Source organism: Cydia amplana, chromosome 18 (genome assembly GCF_948474715.1).
Source record: "Cydia amplana chromosome 18, ilCydAmpl1.1, whole genome shotgun sequence".
Lineage (NCBI taxonomy): Eukaryota > Metazoa > Arthropoda > Insecta > Lepidoptera > Tortricidae > Cydia > Cydia amplana.
In genome coordinates, this window is record NC_086086.1 from 11,109,530 (window position 1) to 11,124,812 (window position 15,283).

At 40.6% G+C, this 15,283-nt stretch overlaps 1 protein-coding gene across 1 annotated transcript in view; it reads right to left on the reverse strand.

Moving 5' to 3' along the window:
* LOC134656450 (phospholipid-transporting ATPase ID) overlaps nucleotides 1-15,283 on the reverse strand; it is a 49,484-nt gene that overhangs the window by 6,015 nt on the left and 28,186 nt on the right. Inside the window, 11 exon segments of the mRNA XM_063511983.1 lie at nucleotides 576-727; nucleotides 1,877-2,011; nucleotides 5,011-5,066; nucleotides 6,489-6,492; nucleotides 7,051-7,312; nucleotides 8,015-8,119; nucleotides 9,000-9,171; nucleotides 9,583-9,756; nucleotides 10,202-10,312; nucleotides 11,082-11,261; nucleotides 15,053-15,192. Of these exon segments, the coding sequence (XP_063368053.1) occupies nucleotides 576-727; nucleotides 1,877-2,011; nucleotides 5,011-5,066; nucleotides 6,489-6,492; nucleotides 7,051-7,312; nucleotides 8,015-8,119; nucleotides 9,000-9,171; nucleotides 9,583-9,756; nucleotides 10,202-10,312; nucleotides 11,082-11,261; nucleotides 15,053-15,192 (1,491 nt within the window).

A 15,283-nucleotide genomic window follows, 5' to 3' on the forward strand; every position in this document is an offset into this window, starting at 1 on the left:
TTAGGCCTTCGTCTTCAGTTTAAAGCCGTGCGCTGCGTATAAAGGAGTATACATGTAGTTTTAGTTTTTCGATTCCTATTGCTTTTGTATTTTCTCATTTGCGTATTAGAACAAATTAAATTATTTTCAGAAACCTGCACCTGCCGCGATAGCAGAGGACGCTGGTTCGATTCCAGCCTGGGGCACTGGAGGCCTTGGTCACTTTTTCTTAGTATATGACATTTATTCAAAGTTTCTCATTTGCCTTCATTTTGCATTCGATATCGTGTCTTCACTATGTTCTATGTTATTGGAACTAGCCCCGTTTAAGACGCACCAAGAGCGCACGTTTACCCCTACAGTATTTTTTTTATAATTGCAATTTACTTGAATATGATAAACGTACACGCAACTGAAATGAGCGCTTGCGTTCTCATACGAAATTACGGAAGCCCCTGTGTGTGGTGACCATGAGTTGCTTTACAACTTTTATCTTGTAGTTGAAGTAATCTGTAGGGAGCGCCAATGTGTGGTGACCTCTAGTCATGTTATACGCTCCACCTAGTAACTAAAGTGTGTACGGTAGAGGCACGCACCTTTGATCATGGAGACGTCGTTGGCGCCGTCGCCGATGGCGAGCGTGACGGCGCGGCGCGCCTTCTTGATCAGCTCCACCACCATGGCCTTCTGCAGCGGCGTCACGCGGCAGCAGATCACCGAGCGGCAGTGCAGCACCACCTCTAGAAACCTGTGCCATAAAAAACAATTTGATTTGACAACACAAACTTAGTTAGTTCATGATTAGTGCGCTGGAACATGCGCCGCTAGTGCGCCATTCGTGAATCGGTCGCTGTTCATCATACAACGAAATGCATGCAAATTGCGAGCAGTTCGCGATCTTGTCGCAAATGGCTCGCGGCTGGCGCGCTACTTTTTTTTTCTAGTGCTTGTAACTTGTAAAACAAGATTGAGTCCCTTTTTAATAATATTATGAAGTCTTTCGTTTGTAGTACAAGTTACAATCGTTTAAGAAATTGAACCCCGGACTGCAGCAGGCGAAAACAGGTTCACTACAAACTAAAACGCGCCATCAACGGGAACCGCGAACGTAGTTATACTATATCATCATCATTGGCCTTAAAGTCTATTACAGACTATTGAAAATAGTGTCAGGTAGGGCGACAACGTTTTTCGTGGCTGTGTAAAGCTTTGGATTCCTCCGAAAACGGTGCCGTCATATTACGGCCGCTATATAGCGTTGACTGACGTCACTAGAACGTTGTCTATGTAAACAAGATGGCGCGGTTTCCTAGACGGCGTTACGTTACGTTGATTGTCAACGTAACGTAAGATGACGGCCGTCATGACCTTCTCGATAGTTTCGTGAACGTTTTATTAGATAGCGGTGACGCCATTTTGAATAAATGACACGAGATTTGAATAAATGATTCCGTACTACGATTATTTTCCTCTTCTGATGATATTTCATCCTCCAAGTAAATTATAGATGATCAAGCAAATCTTGTCAGTAGGAAAAGGCGCGAAATTCAAATTTTCTATGGGACGTTATCCCATCGCGCCTACATTTTTCAAATTTGCCGCTTTGACCTTGGTGGATGACGGTGTGTTATGACGCCGTGGTACTTTCCACATGTCGCCACCGTAAAGACGGCCGTCTTTTGCTGCCGCTATATGACGGCCGTCATATGACGGCACCGTTTTCGGAGGAATCCAAAGCTTAAGCCAATACGGGAGCGGCAAACACGACCGCAGGCCTGGCAGGCGTAATGTACCCGTGGCGAACAGGTGCTCTGATGGCGCTTGGCTCGCTCACTTGCGAGTGTCGTAAACCAAGCGTCGTCGTGAAATACTATTAGTTGAAATTCGATAAACTTACTTTTCCTCGAGCTTGGGGTGCAGGCAGTGGACTAAAGAGTGTCCGTTGATGACGATGGCGAACCCGTTGGTGTCGTCGTTGCCGTGCTCGTGCGAGTCGGCCGACGCCGGCCCGCCGCCCGCCGCGTACTCGTTGCTGTAATGGCATACTTTAGAACACTGCGTACGACACAGGGCAAGGGACTCGGGCTTGGAGGATACAACTAAACGGAGTAGCCATTAACAAGCTTTCCCCTCTGTCGAAAATAGGCGGCCAACGGTCATACACAATGTATGGACTGACGTTTATCTGACATGGCTATTTTTACGTTACGCATACATTTGACGTTCCCCTCCCCCGCAAAAATCGGCGACTGTTTTGTACAGAAAATTACAGACAAGGCGTCTCCGTTTGATTATATCCTCTAAAGACTCGGGTAACTACGACCACTGATATAAGTTACGTCTCGTTACCTGTTACTTTTACGCTAGGTATATTGTTATAGCGATCCTACATTTTTTGGTAAACTGAATATTTTAGTACTTAAGTATGTAATTTAATAGAATAGATGGATGGGATATATTTGAGATAACTTTGTCTGTGAGATAATGTACAAAACATTATTTAGAACCATTAAAGAAAACGTCATAAAACGTCGATATGAAGGGTTACAATGTGGTAACTTATATAAGTGGTGACGTGATACATTGTCAACATTTTGAAGGGTATTTAGAGTATTTAAATACTACAGTGGGTAAACAATCATATTTAATCTTAAAGATCTACGGTTTGCCAGTGGTATTAAATTACAGTCGTTACTTGCGAGGGTCTGATTTCCGGACTACTTCAACGAGGATAGTCTGGCAATAATTATGAAAGTTTATAGCATAGGTAATGTCTAAACGAAACAGTATGGAAATCAAGAAAAGGAGAGACCAACATTCGACGCGTGAGGTATAATTCGCAGAACTTGCATGTCTTAACAAAATGTCTAATAAAATTACAGGTTCAACTGTTTTATTTAGGCAATACGCTACTAGGACTACAATAATTGTAGCGATGTATTATGGCGAAATTTTGCACACAATAATTTAGAAACTAGTCTAGCTAATAATGACGACAAATACTGCACCAATTTACCGAAGCGCCAATAGTAGCAACCATCAATATCACAGCGTAAATAAAAATAAAATAAGAAGCCAACGCACGAATACATGATACACAGATATGCTACCACTGGACTTCACGTGGTGCTCGACTATGGTTCTAAAAACTGCGTGTTAAGGTTCAATATTAATTGTGTTATTAGTTTCTAGAGGTTTGTGTAGGTTAAATAGAAATGCCGTACAGGTTAAAGAGAAAAAGAGCACTCTTACTGGGAGTACGGGGCGAATAGGACAGACTGGGCCGTGTCTCCGCTTGACCAACGCTCTAACTCAAACGAAACGTTTTCTGCCACGGGGTTTGAAGCTGAAGCTCTAAGTACAAAGCAAATAAACATGAAATGCGTTTGTTTTGGAGCGGTCATCCAGGCGTCGGGGTCTTAAGATTGGTTTTCCTAGGATAGCGGTGCCGTCATATAGCGGCCGTCTCCATACTAAATAATACGGCTAAATATGGATGTCGTAGTTTTGTATGGAGACGGCCGCTATATGACGGCACCGCTATCGGAGGAAACCAAAGCTTTACAGAAAGGTGCTATGTCACATGGTTGAAGCAGGTTTAGTAGAATAGTGCTGGAAACATCATTAGTAATGTTAATAATATTTATCATTGTTTTAATTTCAAATCTAATAATTATATTCCAGTTTTACTTATTACAATACCTTAATTTGTTCGTTTAAGATAAGTAATAAAGTAATACAATTCACAGGCATAAACAAAATACCCATTACTGCCTTAATATACATAAGTGATACGAAGCTTTAAATTGTAATAATTATGTAAATACAAGCAGGCCCTTCTTTATTAAAAAAAAATATTTGAAGACGTTCCATGATCTTATCCATATTTTGTGTATATTGGCAATAGCGTTGTACTCGTGTTCCATAAATAACAGGTCTGAAACTAAAAACTTCCTTGATAATCATGTTAAACTTTCATCAGTTCAGTACTTTATAAATTTTTGCCTTTATATCATATTACAGTGGCAGTCAATGGAAAAATATTCCTCTGATGACGACTATGCAAAAGTTACTTTAGTTTTTACATCTAATTTTAGCTAAACATTGGACGCAACGTGATTCAGATTATATGGTATAATAAAGCGATGCAGTTGACTGATCTACAGAATGCACAGGTTATTAACTGACAATGATCACTAACACAACACCGATCGTGAATGGATTCGCAAAAACATTTCAAAGTTAATTTTTAATCAATGTAATGGAATTTTGATATTTTAAACCATAAACCGTGTTAACATGATACATACTCGAATTAAGACTAAGAAAAAGTGTTCGCGTCTTGTTTCATAAACAGTGCAAACACTAACAAGTATACATTACAGTTCAACAATAGGCTAGATTTTAAAGAAACAAATATATGGAGGCATTACAGAAGTATATGAAATTTATTTTTGCGCTTACCGATTCATTTATTTAATTGTCAAAAGTTTTCAGTTGCACGTCATAATTCATAATTTGACTCGAAAGGACAATGATGTAAAAGTGTTTCTTGTGGCGCAACATTTTAAAGTTCTAAGTTACCGGTACCAAAAGAACGTGCCCTTAGTTTTAAGCTCGAACCAGATGGCGCTGTAATGCGACAACCAAACGAGTTCTGACAGCGCCATCTGTCAAATTTGCATCACGATATTGTCTGACACTTTACTCATCTTAAGCTTTGGATTCCTCCGAAAGCGGTGCCGTCATATAGCGGCCGTCTCCATACAAATACTACGACATCCATATTTAGCCGTATTATTTAGTATGGAGACGGCCGCTATATGACGGCACCGCTTTCGGAGGAATCCAAAGCTTTACAGAATGAATGGATCTTTGGCGGTAGGTATCAATGTAGGCACTGGGTAATACAGTTTGCGAATCCATCCGGCGGTAGATGGGGATGGCTCGGCGCGGGAAGGGCCGGGGTGGCGACATGCCGCGGTACCGGTAGCGGTGATAAGGTGTAGCTCTTGTTCTCTCTACCTGTGCTCATGCATGTTATGTTCCCACCTAAATGTGACGACGGAGACGGCGGGCGCGTTGAGCTTGACGCCGGCGGCGCGGCCGGGCGAGGCGCCGCCGTTCAGCGCGCCCGCCGCCGGCGTGCCGCCGCCCAAGCCTGCCGACAAACATCACTGTTAGCCATACACTAGGAATCATAGTAACGCTACCCCCTCTGCCACTTAAGCTTTGGATTCCTCCGAAAACGGTGCCGTCATATGACGGCCGTCATATAGCGGCCGCAAAAGACGGCCGTCTTTACGATGGCGACATGTGGAAAGTACCACGGCGTCATAACACACCGTCATCCACCAAGGTCAAAGCGGCAAATTTGAAAAATGTAGGCGCGATGGGATAACGTCCCATAGAAAATTTTAATTTCGCGCCTTTTCCTACTGGCAAGGTTTGCTTGATCATCTATAATTTACTTGGAGGATGAAATATCATCATAAGAGGAAAATAATCGTAGTACGGAATCATTTATTCAAATCTCGTGTCATTTATTCAAAATGGCGTCACCGCTATCTAATAAAACGTTCACGAAACTATCGACACCGTCATAACGGCCGTCATCTTACGTTACGTTGATAGTCAACGTAGCAGTTGGCAGCATAGGTTTTATGAAATAATTGCTCTAAACTCAGTCTAGAGGATTCCTAGTCTATGCTGTTAGCTTTCGACTATTTACCGTATAGAAAACATTCATCAGTCAAAGTTTTCCCTACATGTTCATCCACCTGCCTTGGATCGGAAAACCAGTCAGATAACATAATCTTAAGGTTTAAATCTACACACAAGCAAAACAGTGTTTAAATACGACTGCGGTAGATACGTCTCTGTGGTCTGAAAAAGCTCTAAAATTGACGAAATAATTACGACTTACGAAGAATACAGTACACTAAACTTCTTCCTATTAGGCCTTGGAGTCAGGTTGCCTGCGTTCATTGAGGTAGACTGTGGTAACAATAAATACTTCTTGTTATGTATAGAGTAAGTCTAAGGCTTTCTTGACAGTTCTGTCAGTGTCTGTTTTAGTTTATGTTTTGCAAAATAAAAGGTCTTGTGTTTTTCATGATGGTGTATTAATTAATTACCCATTCACAAAAGTACAAATACAACAGTCTGGCCAGTCAGGTTCTATACTATAGAATTGCCGCGCTATAGTTCGTTTTTTTTAGCATTAGAAAGAACTTGGAAGAAGGTAAGCGATTTTGACATGTCTTTTAATTGAAAAACACTTTTTAAAAATCAATAACTGTCACTTATGAAAGCAGAAGACTATAAAAGATCGTATTAGATTCATAATTGTTACATATTTACCGTAACTTATTTTTAAAATGTGTTTTTCAGTCAAAAGACACATCAAGATTATCTTATTTCTAATGCTAAAAAAAACGAACTATAGTGCATCACAATGTTGACGCAGCTTAGGCTTACCGCAAAACCAATGCGTAAGATATTCTCACGGGTCTCTATTGTTTCCCAAATAGTTTTAAGCCATAATGTATTGTTTGCCCGAATTTTCGTTAGTCATCATTCATTTGGTCCAGAAACGCGTCACTTTTCAGGATTGCCAAAAAACAAAACCTAACCTAACCTATCTATAGGATAACCAAACGAAAATCCTGAAATGTTAACAGTTTCAGTTTTATGACTAATGATAATATGACAAACAATACATTATGAATTAAAACTTTATGGGAAACAACGGGACGGTCCGAAAGCGGTGCCGTCATATAGCGGCCGTCTCCATACAAATACTACGACATCCATATTTAGCCGTATTATTTAGTATGGAGACGGTCGCTATATGACGGCACCGCTATCCTAGGAAAACTGATCTTTACGAAGCATACAGTACACTAAACTCTTCTTCCTATTAAGATCGATTTTCCTAGGATAGCGGTGCCGTCATATAGGGGCCGTCTCCATACTAAATAATACGGCTAAATATGGATGTCCTAGAATTTGTTTGTAGACGGCCGCTATATGACGGCACCGCTATTGGAGGAAACCAAAGCTTTAGACCTTGGAGTCAGGTTGCCAGCGTTCATTGAGGTAGACCTTCAGTCACATTCTATACTAATGTCGACGCAGTTTAGGCTTAACGCACAACCAATCCGTAAGTAATTCTCACCGGGCGGCAGGAAGGTGTTGACGACGCGGATGGAGTCGCGGCACTTGGCGAGCTGCCGCTCCACGTCGTCGTGCGCGACGCCGTCGATCACGAACACCTCCGCCATGTCGTCCGTCAGCAGCTGGCACGAGTAACCGATGTTTATCGCCGTCTCTGCACATCAAAAGGTAAACAATCTATACTTATCTATAGTTCAAGTTATGCTTAACTTGTATATCATGTTCTTTGTCATATAAAGTGAGTGATAAAGAATATTTGTGTAGTATGAATTATCTGAGATGATTTTTTCGGGCTCGGGCCCTAGTCTATTAAACAAAAGGTATTGTTTCCTTTATGCAGTGCTTACACCTGTTTACTGCTAATAGACCCTACTTAAGTAACGGGAACAAACCCGTTTAAAAAGCAAATTCATCATTCTATTTATATGGTTCAAATTCATGAAACAACCCATTTGGAGATAACACGTTTTGTTATCTCCAAAGAAAAGACCACCCTGATTGTTCTCAGAATGAGCCGTCACATAAATTTGAACCTTAATACTATCACGTCACGATAGTTGCTTTTTAAACGACATGGTGACTTTGGCACGTGCTGAAGACCGCTCTTAAAAGAAACAAAGGCTTTTGTTTAACAGATTAGTGCTCGAGCCCGAAAAAATCATCTGAGATAATTCATATTACATATATTGTATTGTATTGTTATTTAGAGCTCGTCCACAGTGCACACTAGAGGCTAAAAAAATAAACTTGAACAGATGGGTGCGTTTCAGCTATTCGACAAAGGAGCGTTGTGTTAACAGTAAATTGTGGAATATAAAACAATGTGTTAACTTTATTGATTAGGTATCGTTCGTACCTTGCTTGTCTCCAGTAAGCACCCATATTTTGATGCCCGCCATGCTAAGGTTCGCTATCGTTTCAGGTACTCCGTCTTGTAATTTGTCTTCAATTGCTGTAACACCTGAAGACAACAGGACACGAAACATTAATGCGAAATTCAGCATTTCAATAACTGTCGATAAATGATTTCTCAAGCTTGATTTGTAAACTTTTTCGTAGTCGTTTAATTGTTGTTCGCGTCTAAACCGTAGGTCTTGCCCGTACCAGGCGTGGCTCACTCCGCGATTTCGTCGCTTTGCTACAAGTAGCTAAAAGTACATCCGTTCGGCCCCAATTTTAGGGAAAGCCATAAGCCGCGCGTGGCGCTGTCGCCACCTAGCGGCCATATCTGTGCTGATCGTAACAGACGAGTTTTGTTAGAGAGTGAGTCTTCTGTACTTAGTACTATTATTTATTCTGTGCCCGTACACTTGCACGAGTGTTACAGGACCCTCGCCTGCGCAATAGTACAAGTATTTTTTTAAATAATTACAAAAAAAAAACATTTTAAGTGTACAGAAAAACCGTGGTTAGAAGTCTGTGCTAATTCTTCTTTTTGTGTGCCTATGTGTTTCTTTCTTCTTTGTGAAACTAATTTTACAAGTAACACAAACACAAGTATGACTTACTGTTACTGTACGGGTCAATAGTTTTTACAGTTTTATTGTGGATCAATAGTCTTAATAATTTAACTAAATTATATTTAATTTAATTTGTATAGCTGTAGTATTATATTTAATTTAAATTGTATAGCTTATAGTTGCGCTCTCTCGAAAGGGTTTCCACGGAAGACCAGCGTCGGGGACTTCAAAGGTTTCTTGACATGAAGCTGAGTGGAGACCATTTCAGGAACGCTTTATAACCAATCTATGTCAGTGTTTTTATTAGTTTAAATTAAGCGTTTTTGAATAAAGCTTTTTCTATTCTATTCTATTCTATTACAGAGGTCTGTGAACACGTACCGAGCAGTAGCAGGTCGGTCTCGATCTCCTCGTAGATGGCGTCGAGCTGCTCGTCGCGGTCGTGTAAGGCCAGCGCGGCTGTGTGGTGCCGCCGCTTCCACTCCGCGAAGCCTCGCTCGTCTAGCGGCCGCCACGCTAACGCCAGCGTGCGTAGACCCTCGCCCGCGAATTTCTACAAACGTTACAGGATCTGTTAATGCTGGTATTCATTAAATACATTATTTAAATACAAATGTTGCATTAAAGAAAATCATTGCGGCACTGTAAGTGGCAGTTGACCAACTGGTTCAACTGCATTGCGGCAGACATCTTACGATGCAAATATATTTCTGTTAACAGTAATTATAGATAGCAGTACTTCAACTAAATCGAAAGAAAATCATTGCGGCACTGTAAGTGGCAGTTGACCAACTGGTTCAACTGCATTGCGGCAGACATCTTACGATGCAAATATATTTCTGTTAACAGTAATTATAGATAGCAGTACTTCAACTAAATCGATCGAGGGTACACTCGCTGTCTGTATTCACAATAACACACATTGGGCTCTATTTAACACAAATTACAACAGAAGTGGACTTACATTCAAATGCTCCTGCGTTCTCGACTTGACTCCGTCCTGGTTTCCTTTTAACCTTTCATATATTACGTTATCAGCACCTTTTGTATATAACCTAATTTCACCATCCTTCCTCAATATCACGGACATTCTTTTCCTAACATTATTAAAATCTAATATACACAACAATTCATACACCTGGAACAAAAAATATTGATTAGTTTCGAATTAAACTAGGACATTAAATTACGTTGAAGCTTTGTTTGTAACTTAATTATACTAAACTACCAGTTATAGATATTTGAATAACCTTGACAATAATATTAAAACTTCAAAATAGTGATAGCCAGGCAATTAACCAAAATGTCAAATTCATTACATAAATGATCTAGTTTCCGTTTTCTTTGAATACATTTAGTTACCTACCTATTAACTACTAACCTTATGTTTAAGATTTTTATTTTATTTAATAATTGAGTTGTGTTTGTATTTATGTGTTGTATGCTTATTGTTTTGTATATCTACATATGTGTGTAAATCACATGAAATAAATAATTTTGAATTTTTGAATTTGAATTGATACCAAATGAACTCTCAGTCACACAACATAAATTCGATACTATGGTATATAAAATGTGCTCACCTCTGTCTTACCCATAACTTCTATAGTAATACTATTAGGCGCGCGTTCTCTGAACACGAAACCGAAATTCCTAGCGGCGGACACCAGCGCTGACTCGTCTGGTGATTGCGCCTGGAAACAAAGCGCTTCTTTAATATTTCATCATTATCTAAAATTTTTGTCAAGAGGATAAGGAAGGCTGATATTAGTACCAGTCAATCAAACGAGATCGATAATGGGGTGGGTAAAAATGTCAACTGCGTAGTTTTTCTTCACGCTACAATGCATCTCAATGGCAGATTCCATACCTAGGGAAAAGATGACTAAGGTAATACTGAAAAAGCCCTACAGTCCTGACGACTTTAAAATTTATTGCGTCGAAAGAGTTAAGAAGTGGTCTTCAAAGTCTATCGATGCACATCGATATATATTTGCAGTAGCAGTACCGTTTCGCTCACACCCTGGAGCGCGATGCTTATGCGCATCAGTATGACACTGATTTGTGGGTTATCTTGTACCCGGACAAAGTGACGGACAGAGGCTAGTATAGTTTGTAGCTTTCTAATAGACCCCGAAGGCTAATCCTATTGTCTATTGTTAAGAAAAACCGCTCGTGCCACGTGCCACAACCACCTGCATAAAAAATCGGTACTTCGGTTACTGAGTGCCGGCGAGTCGAACGCTACAGAACCAGTCTAAAATGTGTCATCGAGATGCGTAACAAAGGCGCGTTATCGGAGAGCGCACCTACACTGGTTTTTTGAGCGGTGGACTAGCCCGCGCTCAGGTGCCAAATAGAATAATTAGGACCCTTTTTGCAGGTAAGTAGCACGTGCGGTTTTACTGAACAATAGACAATAGGATAAGCCTTCGGGGTCTACTAGAAAGCTACAAACTATACCTGATACTCGAGCCGGCCGTTCTTCTGGTCCGGCATGACGGTGTGGCACAGCGCGAGCAGCCGGAAGAAGTCGTGCACGTGCTGGTCGCCGCGCTGCACGGCCAGCAGCAGCGACCCGTCGAAGAACTTGAAGTCCGCCTCGTGCTCGGGGTTGAACGAGAAGTCCAGCGGCTGCGTGCTCTGTGGGGTGGCATGTTCAGATTGCTAAACTTGTTTAGCGCGACTACGTCAGTACTGTCACTAGCTGATTAAGCTTTTCTTGTCGAATTGTTTTAAAAATGTATACTTGTATAGCAGAAACGTTTTAGCATGTCACCGTAAAATTGTAAACACTCGTCATATTATAATCTCGCTAGTTACATTATAAACTAACGGTAGGGAGATTATAATCTAACCTAACCTAACCTACGTTAGATTATAAACTAACGGGTTCACAATCTTACGGTGTCATATACAAAAACAACGGGAACAAGTAAAGGATGATCGACCGCACATATTTTTCTTTAGCTGAATCCGTAATGCGATCCAAAGGAAGGTGTGTCACGATCGTATCTTTTTTTAGCAAGTCTAATATACCTATGGATTTCGAAAATACATTACATACATTTGAGAAAATATAATAATTACATATGTACAATAGCGGGGACAACCATGTAAACTGTGTTAGGCGAACTAAAATACTCCAAACACAAAATTAATAGATAGGATAGGTACACATCGTAACATATCCAACTACATATTTGCCAACCTCAGATACGATCGTTCGACAGATTTACGTCCCCGCCACCGGTTTAATGTTATGCATGTGAATGCATTTACAATCAATCCATCGTTTAATTTAACTTAAACACAGAGGAAGATTGATTTTATGATAAAAGTAATAAAGTTGAGCCATCGATCTCGGGGACGTTTAGAGCAAATTTGTTTACCCATTACCTCGGCGCCGCGGAGCGAGCGGCGTTGCAATATATACCTCAATATCAAAGTTCAGGCACGAGCGCCAGTTCCACGGCCCGGCGTAATGGGTGTGAAGCAGACTTTACCACAGATCGCGCTAGTCATCTAGTCCGCTCTGAGTATAAGCACGATTCAACGCACACTAGTAACATATAAGCAGTACCTACACCTGCGTGAACCAACTTCAGACGGAACTAGATGTTCGGCGCGATTATATTAAACAAACACAGATGAAATTGTACATTAGAGAAGCTTTCTACGAGAACAACAAAATGCAAAGCGCATGCAACACAAACAAAAACGTTATTTACACATTCACCAACAGGTACAGTAAGCTGGGTTAAGTTTATTCAGTTTGTAGAAGATACTAGCCCTCAAATAGTTTACGTGTTGTCAGGATTTTGTTGTGATTTTCTATGTTACTTAGATGATAACGAAAATGTTATCGAAAGAGAAATTCAAAGAACACAAAGTAAACGTGTTAGCCCATAACCATTCCAGTAAAGAAATAAAAGAGCGTCGAACTACTTCGAGATGTGCTGTGGTTATAAGGACGAGGTTCCGAATCCAACATCCAATAGGATCATTGCATCCATTAGGATTCTTGCTCAAATATCCAATATGATCCTTGCATAAATATTATTAATTTAGGATTTGTTTTGGGTATTTGAGCTTGTGAAATACGTATACGGATATGTTTTTGTATGTAGTCACGTGTCATGTCAGAGTCAACTCTTTCACTGATTCGAATTCAAACCGAGAATAAAACAAATAACTGTTCACAATATTACCGATACATTATCTGACGGCATATCTAGCATTCACAGTTACGCGTGTCATTCTTTATTGCTTTATTACCGGCATGCATACAATCGCACAAGCTTCAATGATTAGGACGAGCATTCAAAGCAGAATCAATTAATATAGACTACACACGTAACTCTGAATATATTAGGCAACATTGCGGCTAACGAGATTCGACAGTTCCTTTCTTTAGATGATTATACGTATTTGTTTTCTGATTCTGTGTGGAGCATCTCAATTCAAAATCGAGCAAGAAAAACACAAATGTAGTTTCGCGACGTCAAACTTTACTATTTGACGTCTGGTTTGTATATGTTTTTACCTTTGGCCACAGTTGAGACAGACGCGCACGGTTACAAAACAATATAGACCTTTATGCATTTCAATAAGGTATACGATGGCGCGTTATATACATAATAACTAATAAGCGTGGCGTACCCACAAGGTATCGTACGTGTAAACTCCATAGATCTCAAGTAAAACAAGGATTGAATCTGTCGAGTCTCTTTTGACGCAGAGTGTGTCGTGTTCGTGTAGTGTAGTGTAGTGTAGTGTATGGTGTGTGCGCGTACATGCGGACGGGCCTGGGCGGCGGCGTCGGTGGGGCGGCGCGCGCCGGGCGTGCTGCGGCCCTGCTCGTGCTCCTGCTCCAGCAGCCGCGCGCGCGACGCCGAGCCCGGCCCCGGCCGCGACCCGCCGCGCTGCCCAATACATCTCACTATTTATGCCACCCTGGTACTGGTACAATATCCTACCTACTTAAATATGGTGCCCTAAATATTCTTGTCACGCTTTCTATTACAGCTTGTATATTTTATAAAATTTAGGATGATCGATGCCGAATTAACACACATTACTAGATTTACATCGTTCACATTTATTTTAATGGCCTCGACTTAGGTACCTGTGCGTTCTATGATTTCACAAATATTGATATCTGTAGGTATTTGAATTATTTTTGTAGGACGACCACGATGGGATGCCATCCCATCTATTCTCTGCTAAATGCAGCTGCCTACAGCTTGGCTTATCGTACGTATCAAAATATTTTCTTCACTAAAATGGATGTCATGTTCTCAGCCAGTAAAAAGCGCGAGGCATTGATGTGGAAAGAAAATAATGACGCGGGAGTACAAAAAATTTGCGCTTAGAAATATATTAATAAAATATTCTCAAGAACCTGTAGGCGAATTTACAGCCTTATATAACTTATAATAATTGCAAATAAAGCTACTAAACCAAATTGCATTGTGTGTACATGCAATACGTGTGACATACTTATTGTGACCGGTGGGTGGCAAACTGTAGTGTAAACAACATTATGTGATGTTACGCATCCGAGGATACGAGTATCAATAAACACAAATTATACAAAACCTGTGCAGTAAACATGCACAAACTGGTAAACAAAACAGAAGTAAACTCAACATTAAAGGTTACGGTTCAGACGAAACACCCCAAAGCTAGACGGGGACAAAACATTTCAATTCACAATCTTCACTCGAAAAATTCAAACTTTATGAAACCAACTCCATGCAAAACAAAATGATGGTCGCTAGGTGCGCTGTGCAGTTGCAGCGCACTCAATATATGAATGCCTACATGCTCGTGATGTCTATTATGATCAATGTGCTTGACTACAGTCTTATTGAGAGAGAAAAAATGTTTACAATCCTTATAATGAAAAATGCAAAACTTTCAAACGCAGTCATAAATATAATTATAAACTGTGTGAGTTACATGACTAAAAAATATAGCTACATTTCATCGTTAAACTTATGTAAAACGTCACTGTAGGCTACAAGTTTCGGGCACGATGGAAGCTCATATTCAGGTAGGCGGACTACCAGATTAAAGGCTCCTAATATGCCCGAGATACTTGCATGGACAATACGTGACCGTAGGTAACAAACTGGAGATATATATTGTAGACATAATTTCGAGGTCTGAACTAGACATCGCTGCATGTGTCTTCGAACATTTAGCGTTAACTAGGTAGCCAACCATTTTCACAATCCAGTCATCACTAAACTAATACTACGGCGTTACCTAATTCAGCTGTCAAAGCCACGCCTACGACTGCTCCCCTTTGTGTATCTTGTCACAAGTAGTGTAAGGTAAAATCTTAAATTTACGAGTGCGTTTTCAAGTCATGCGTTCTTCACTAGGATATCATAGGTACTAAGAGAGTGGTGCAGTGATATAAATACCTCGTTGAGCTCTAGGGCCTCGCCCGTCTGCTCGTCGACCACGTCGCCGTAGCACACGCCCGCGATCGAGCACTTGTTGAACGTCATTATGTTCTGTGTCAACGTGCCCGTTTTGTCCGAGAATATGTATTGGATTTGACCTAAAATAAAATATGTAGATTGCAATATCTTCTTTTTAACTAAGCAAAGCAATCTCGATGTACGTCGTACGCAATGAACCGCAAATATTTC